Source organism: Musa acuminata, unplaced genomic scaffold, assembly GCF_036884655.1.
Source record: "Musa acuminata AAA Group cultivar baxijiao unplaced genomic scaffold, Cavendish_Baxijiao_AAA HiC_scaffold_955, whole genome shotgun sequence".
NCBI lineage: Eukaryota > Viridiplantae > Streptophyta > Magnoliopsida > Zingiberales > Musaceae > Musa > Musa acuminata.
The window spans coordinates 2,862-10,720 of NW_027021174.1; the positions used below are offsets into that span (position 1 = coordinate 2,862).

At 41.5% G+C, this 7,859-nt stretch overlaps 1 protein-coding gene across 1 annotated transcript; it reads left to right on the forward strand.

The window, feature by feature from the left end:
- The first annotated feature begins 1,069 nt into the window (after nt 1–1,069).
- LOC135665197 (ATP synthase protein MI25-like) lies at nt 1,070–1,875 on the forward strand. Its single transcript, XM_065177146.1, has one exon. It carries the CDS (start codon nt 1,214–1,216, stop codon nt 1,775–1,777), a length of 564 nt encoding a protein of 187 aa, XP_065033218.1. The 5' UTR covers nt 1,070–1,213; the 3' UTR covers nt 1,778–1,875.
- The last annotated feature ends 5,984 nt before the right edge of the window (nt 1,876–7,859 follow it).

Sequence of the window (7,859 nt, forward strand, 5' to 3'; positions counted from 1 at the left end):
ATGTAGTCACCATCATAGGTACTCAAGATATTGTGTCTGGAGAGGTAGATAGATAGGACTAGGTCTTGCTCGATCAGGACCCTAGCTTGATTGCGAGCCAAAATACCCTTTCAAGAATAACTAAGTTGAACATCTATAGGCTCCTTATTTCGGACGTTGCGTTCGGCGATCCCAATTAATAAGTAAGTCAAGCTCCTTTGTGAACTCATCCAATCTTTCTCAAATGCAAATGTATAATAACCCAATATTCTATCTATTTTCCGCTTTCATAGCTACTCTTATCTTATTTAGTAAGGCTTTCATAGCGACTCTTATCTTATTAAGTAAGTAGGATTCTTGTAAGTAGGATTCTTTCTCTGGGTAGAATAGTATTCCCCCGATGAACCCTCTTTCCCCCGTCCCTCACCACGAAGTGATTCAGCCTCTAGTGAATGACGTTCTGGTGGCGGTGATTCATAATAATTGGAAGGGTCTTTCTTTCTTTAGGTTCTTAGTAAGGGCTCCTCGCCTGACCAAATTCTTGCTGTTACCAATCGGGGAGTGGGATTCCAATTACCCCGGAGTAAAGACTCCCAGATGCCTTGAGTTCTTGGACTCAGTTGATCAGGAAGGAAGAAGGAATTCCTTATACACTGAGTTCTAAGAAGGGAAAGGAAATAGCGTTGTTTGATAAGGGGAACAGCCTGACAAAGAATAATAATGAAAGTTCCCTGGACTCAATGACTCTAAGCCTTAACTCATTTGAATTTCTCTGACATTCCACGTTTCCGAAACGGATCTTTTTCAATATTTCACATTTTCCATGATTATCTCTATTTTAGGTATTTGGGGAATCCTCCTTAATAGACGAAATATTCCTATTATGTCAATGCCAATTGAATCAATGTTATTAGCTGTAAATTCGAACTTCTTGGTATTTTCTGTTTCTTTGGATGATATGATGGGTCAATCATTTGCTTCATTAGTTCCAACAGTGGCTGCTGCGGAATCCGCTATTGGATCAGCCATTTTCGTTATGACTTTTCGAGTCCGAGGTACTATTGCTGTCGAATCTATAAATTGCATGCAAGGTTAAACATTACTACATCTAAGTGATCCAAATACTCTACTTTCGTTCTCTTCTTTCTTTTGATTATTGGACTTGGCCGCCGGGTGTCTTACACTACTTCCCGTTCCATTGCAGAAAGATGGATACATATAACCCCTGTGCCCAATGAGATTTAGTTCAAAGGATATGCAGGATATCAATATGCTATTTGCTGCTATTCCATCTATTTATGCATCAAGTTCGAAGAATATCTCAATAAATAATGAAGAAATAATAGTCGCTTTATGTTTTATAGGCTTTCTCATATTCAGTCGGAATAGTTTAGGTGATACTTTCAAAGACACTCTCGACGGGAGAATGGAGTCTATTCAGGAAGAATTGCAGCAATTCTACAATCATAACGAAGTCATTCCGGGGGAATCCAATGCACTACAACGATTACTTAGGATCAGCTTGTACATTTGCGGCACCGTAGTAGAATCATTACCAACGTTACGCTGTGCGCCTAAGTGCGAAAAAACAGTGAAAGCCTTGTTATGCCGAAACCTAAATGTTAAGTCAGCTACACTTCTAAATGCCACCTCCTCACGTCGCATCCGTCTTCAGGATGATATAGTAACAGGTTTGAATTTCTCAGTAAGTGAAAGATTTGTCCCCGCTTCCACCGCTTCCATCATAGAACTTATTCGAGAGGGCTTGCTAGTCTTAAGAAAGATCAAGGTTGGGTAGGGTCTTCTATTCCTTAAGCATAAGGAAGAGGATCAAAACATAATTCATATCTGTTCATGCTAACAGAAGAGCGGATCCAATACACATCGAGGAAAATCTTCTTATTCATGTGCTCATGCTAACAGAAGAGCAGATCATATACACACATCAGACTTATTCTAAGGAAATGGTAGCAAGTGTACTTGATTCATTTTGAGCCCCACGAGTGAGTTGCCGCTCCCTAGGAGGCTTAATCATATGCTACCACAAGATCTCGTTTTAGCCTGAAGCCTAAAGTCCGGAATCTTGCTTTGGAGCGGTCAGTCAAGATGTAGTTTCAAGGATCATAAGAATAATAAGGATCAGCATAACGATCCAATGGCAGTGGTTAAAGAATGAGTTCCGAGGTGATTATTTGGATTCCCGCTTTCTGGATGAAGTCTTGGAAACATTAGTTACAGCCTGATAGTAGCAGGTTGCTTCCCAGTTTCGAGTTAAGGTATTGTTAGCGGTGGGTTCAATCCCGAGTTAGTAGTTGGGGAGTTACAGACAGGAAAGGCTGCCTTGGTGCTAAAGTAAGTAAGCCTGAGATGTAGTAAAGTAAGCCCGAGAGCCAGTAGAGCAGGGTTTGGTTAAACTCATATTGCATTAAGCCTTATAGTAATGAGTTGCAAGCCTATTTCGAGTATAAAGGTGCTAATTGCTTAGTTTGATTCCGTCTGGTATTGTTTTGATTCTTGTAGTTAACAGTGGTAGACTCAAAGCAAAGAAAGTCAGGCCGGTAGCCAAGTAAGTAAAAGACTATGGAGGGGCCCCCGAGGCGGGGGTTTTCAAACAAGTAAAGTCAGCCTAAAAGCAAGGTAGGACAGGCTTTTTCTCAGTATAAGAATCAAGGAAAGGGGAGCCATACTCTCCAAACAAGTGGATAAAGGCAGCTCTTGGGCATAGCCATTTTCTAGTTAGACAATTCCGACTGCTCTACAGGGGCGTCAGAGTCAATACGAGAATGCTAGCTGGGAAAGCGATACTAAAAAGGCAAGGCAATAAGGCAAGGACATTGGACACAACTGCAGCATAATAAGGCTTGGAATACCAGATTGAGTTCTGTGACTTATGAGTAAGACTTGGCCCTGTATGCAAGTAGTTCGTTTACATTGGAAGTATTGCCAGACTCACGGCTTAACATACATAATGGAATAAGTAAGTCAAAGAATGGAGGTAAAGAGCGCGGGAATGCAAGGAACGATGCAAAGAATCAGGATACTGTAATGTAAGCCTAATAGCCGGGAAAGGAATACCTATACCTAAAAAAGAGATATAAAATACAGGTAAGCAATGCGAGGTTTAGAGCTAGGGGAGTCAGAGTTAGAGCAGCGGCTTGGTGGCTGATAGGCATTAGTACAAGAATGAAGGACAGAGAAGTCAGTTCGGGAATGACAGTTTTCAGAGTCAAAGAAAGGAGAGTAAGGCTTTACTAAAGGATCGGATGACTTAAAGAAGGGAGAGTAAGGCTTTACTAAAGGATCGGATGACTTAAAGAAGGGAGTGGTCTAGTTCTTCGGGTGTTCAAGAAGGAGCTCGATTGGCGAAAGAAAGATATATAGTAGTTTCCTAGGCGCGTCGATAAGATCCCGCATCTGGTTGAACTCTAACTCCCAATACAGAGACCCTCGTATACCAATTAGTAAAGTACTCGAAAGAAGATTATTTCCATCTGATCTGGATCACATCACATAGTATGGAAGCACTAAGTAAATCAGTAGAGACTTTGACTTTAGCTATTAATAGGGTGAACTCAGGTAGGGTTAACTCAGGACTTGGGGAAGAAACTGAATCAGGGTTTACTGCCCCAACCAGCCTTAAACAAGTGCATCTCGAGCCTGATGCTAGTGGGTCTGTTCCTGTGTTCCTAACAGTAAGGGATAGAATAGAAGTAAGTAGTTCAAGTCTAAGCCTTCAAGTCAGTGTTTCAGAATGAAACTAAGAGGTGAGCTAGTGGGAAAGTCAGAATGAAGGTATCAAACGGAGGAGCAGAATGAAGGTATATGAGCCGAAGTAGAGGTGTAGTTGCCTTGCCAGCTGCTTGTTTAATCCCGAGTGGAATACCGAGTTGCATCCTTTGTTTAGTCTTCTCTGAAGTTGACAAGTAGTAGCTCCTTAATTCAGTATTTCTTGTTTCATCTGTATTAGTTGACAGAGAAGAATGAAGCGGGATAGATCTAATCTAGCGCATTATCCTATTGATTTCTCTTGCACCCTGCGCTTATCTTAGTTGGGCAGCATCGGCGGTATAGTTGACTTTCTTCTACACTCTGTCCATTCCTTAGTTCATCCTGTATTAAGGGCGGCAGCCCCTCGTATCTGTCTCATCTGTCCAAGCCGGTAGGTGCCAGGAAAGCAGTCCGAATACTTTCCACTCGAAGAATAATCCTTATAACAGGAAATTCTCCACTTCCCACTGCAGATCAAGAAAACTCCCCGTCAATTACTTCCCGCGCATACTATACTGAAACATAAGTCACTCACTACGTATATACTCCGTTAGCTAAACATAAGTCACTCACTACGTAGCAGAGCGGTTAGGGCTTTATACGCAGCACCCAACCCATATCTATTATATTATACTATAATGATACCCGATACCCACTCGGGCGACTATTTCACCCCACCTCAGGCAACAATACCTGTGGTCATCTATCAATTCCAATTCTTATCTTCTTATAGGATAGGACTTCACTACATCAGAGGTTAGATTAGATGCCCGGGGGCTTCCCTTATCTTGATTCTCTTGCTCCTGTACTGTTACTGATGTATCTGCTCTAACAGCTGACCCAACTAACTATAAGGGCCTAGACAATTGAACGTAACTTGAATAGCTTACCAAGCCTACCTCTCATAACCATACTTGAGAACTGGCACTGGACCTGGACTTATAGTCTAAGCTTGGCTCTTTGATTACTTAGTTTGATGCTCGGTCCTCGCGCTAGGGGCTGAACCACAATTCTGGTTGCCTCCTATCAGATAACATCCTTTTACTACTACTTATTTTCATTCCTATGTTCCAGCGTTAGTATGCCAATCCTTTCTTCTATCCCATCTATCTTATGATGATATCCATTACTTCAATGCCGAGTTTGTCTACTCAACTCCTGTCTTAGAGTCTTGCTTTCAACCCTAAGCTTCTGCCTTCAATGCCGGAGCTCCAGAACGAAACCACTAGATATTAGCCTGTCGTCTTTCCCTTATTTATCATTCTGACTATCCTGTCTCTCGGTCTTACTCCAAGATGCACCTAATCGGATTGTTTATTGACATAGTAAGTCTGGCACTCCCTTTAACTCTCTAACTGCTGGACATAAGCCTTCCTTTTCTGCTTTTCATTCTTATGCTTGAGTATAGTATTCTTTAACTGGGGCCTACTTGCTATCAAACTTGTCTTTCCTGCTCCACCTCACTTGCTTTCTTTAACTACTGCCTGGCATCCTTACTAGCCATACTTTTGACTCTTTAGCTGCCGCTTTGGAGCCTTACTTGCTTCTTTCATTCTTGGGATTAGTCCTTTGTATTCTGACTTGAGAGTTGTTGCCTTACTACTGATTTCCATTCTTCAATTAGCTATTCCTTAGCCGAGTTGGATTACTTGTCTCTGTTTTCAATCTTATAGGTAGTAGCCGCATTCTGATATTCCCAGTTCCATTACACTGGGGAGGCCAATAGCATCAGTCCAATTCTACGAAGACATAAGCAGTAACAACTAATACTAAACGGGAAGTAGCTAAAGTGTTTCCTTAATTTAATGTAAACCTCACTGACTTTATTTAACCCCCTGACTTAAGTCTGTATTTAAACCTGCTATTTCACCTACTTATATTAGAATTGACTAGTAGAGCGTGTGACTAGACACCGGTGTAAACAGCCCCAGTCGACTCCTTTAGCGTAACTCTTTTCCCTCCTTACTGAAATTATGTATCTCTGGGGTTAGCCCTCTACTGCTTAGTTGAGTTCTTTAGCTACTGCGCTTGGATCGGATCTTAGTTGAATTACTTTCCTTATATACTTATTTCTTTGTGTTACTTCTACTTTTGAGTTTCAATCCTCTACTCTACTACTATTTACTACTATTGAGTTCAATTCGATTCTCTACTCTGATCGACCAGGTAACAACCTTTATTGGCCTTGTACTACTGATGGACATTCTGGATTTGGATTCTTCTTTTTCTATGGGTACTTTTCTTTCCATTGGTTAATGGGGTGTTTCATTACTTATAGCGTAGCGATTAGTACTAATGCAATGCAATTCTGCTAGTTAGTGGTAAAAACCTTACTTCTTTGTTTCAGTTTCATACTGGGTGCTGGGCGCGCTACATCTCTCGTATCTATATCCTCACTTTTGCCCCCGGATCCGATACCCCTTCTTCGACTTACTCGTTTCATCCTTTGTGTTTTTTCCTACTTTGATTCTTCTCCCTGATGTAAACTACCTTACCTGTAAACGGTACTACTACTACAGGGATTATACTCTAACAAGAACAGGAAAAGAACCACTTTCATTCTATCTATCTTATATAAGAGAACTGATTGAACTCCGGCTCCTCTCTTACAACTATGAACTGCTTCCCTTGCCCACCTCTGCTCTTGCTCATCTCAACAAGCAAGCAGCTGGCTTCCATCCCTCTGGCTCTTTTCACTCTATGGCTCCTTAACCTCATTGGCTGCCTCAGCTACTGATTCCACTGGACCAGACACCTCTACTTGTAAACTGAAGTAAGTACTGGTCAACACAAAGATCTTAAAGCAGACTAGTAGTAAAGTAACTCCGGTCCTATACTATATACATTAGAAAGAGTTATTAACGAGTCCACCAAGCTACTACTAGACAAGTTGAACTCCTTACTCAGGTGCCAGTGTACAAATTTAGGTAAGTGTTACTGATTTCTTTTACTACTTAGTTTCATTCCTACTTTGAGTGAAACACTACAACTTACTATAAGGCCCTACTTCTTTTGTTTTAGCACCCGACCTCCACTCAAGCTTGCTTCCGCGACTACCTCTCCTCTTGCTACTAGCCAATCTCTCTCCGACTAAATATAAGGGCAACTACCATTGATGAAACAGCCGCACAACTACTACGCCTAAGCTCCCGCCGCTAGTGTTCGCTCTGTAAACTCATTCTGGAATTACCACTTATGAGCTTGCTGGCTCCTTATTAACTGAATTCTGATTTACTGAATGATTCCTTCTTACTTGCTTCATTAAGACCCTTACTTGCTTCATTAAGACCTCTGGGTACAAATATGACTTGGTTCCATTCTTACCTCGGATCTTCTCTGGATACAACTACTTATTAAACAGGACCAGAGCACTAGACTACTACTCCACTGGCAAAACAGGACCCGGAACCAGTGGATTGGATCTTAAGTAAACAAATCATTCCACTCTTTCTCGAACAGGACTACCAGTACTACTACGCCTACTTCTTTCAACTAGCCCTGGACTCTAATCTAACTCTGGCTACAAATCATTCTTCAACTTCTACTTTCCCTTTAGCTTCTCTGCTAACGGCATTAATATTAATAAAGGGCACAGGACTACTCGACTACAGACTTGAGAACTACTGTTCCACTCTAACTCGACTTCCACTTATATGCTCTTTTTAAACAGGACTACTACCCGGACTTGCACCAAAACCTTTTATTGCTTCCCTTGCAGACCGAAACTATAACAGCAGCTGACTTTAGAACTAGAGCTAGAACTGTCAACTTTTCACCCACTTAACTCCTTCTCTTACCCAGCCGTAGTTTCTTGTCCCTACTCTGAACTCTTATATCTCTCTACCGACCTTACCTCTACTTAAAGTGTTGAACCGACAACACCGAGTTCGACTGGGGATGAAACTAGTTAGTATAGGAATGCAACAAGTAAATAAACTACCGTACCCCTAGTAACTTAATTCCACAAGCCCAGCAGAGCCAGAGTCCTTACTTGATTCTTTCTTGCCCGGCGCCAACACAGTCAATAAGAACAGAGATTGATTACTTAGACACAAGAACGACACTTTAGCATTCTTTACTTCCCGCTTCAGATCAAAACTCGGAGACTGCTA

Coding starts and splice junctions, on each gene's coding strand:
- LOC135665197 (XM_065177146.1), top strand. CDS start 1,214: ATGAGATTTAGTTCAAAGGATATGCAGGATATCAATATGCTATTTGCT.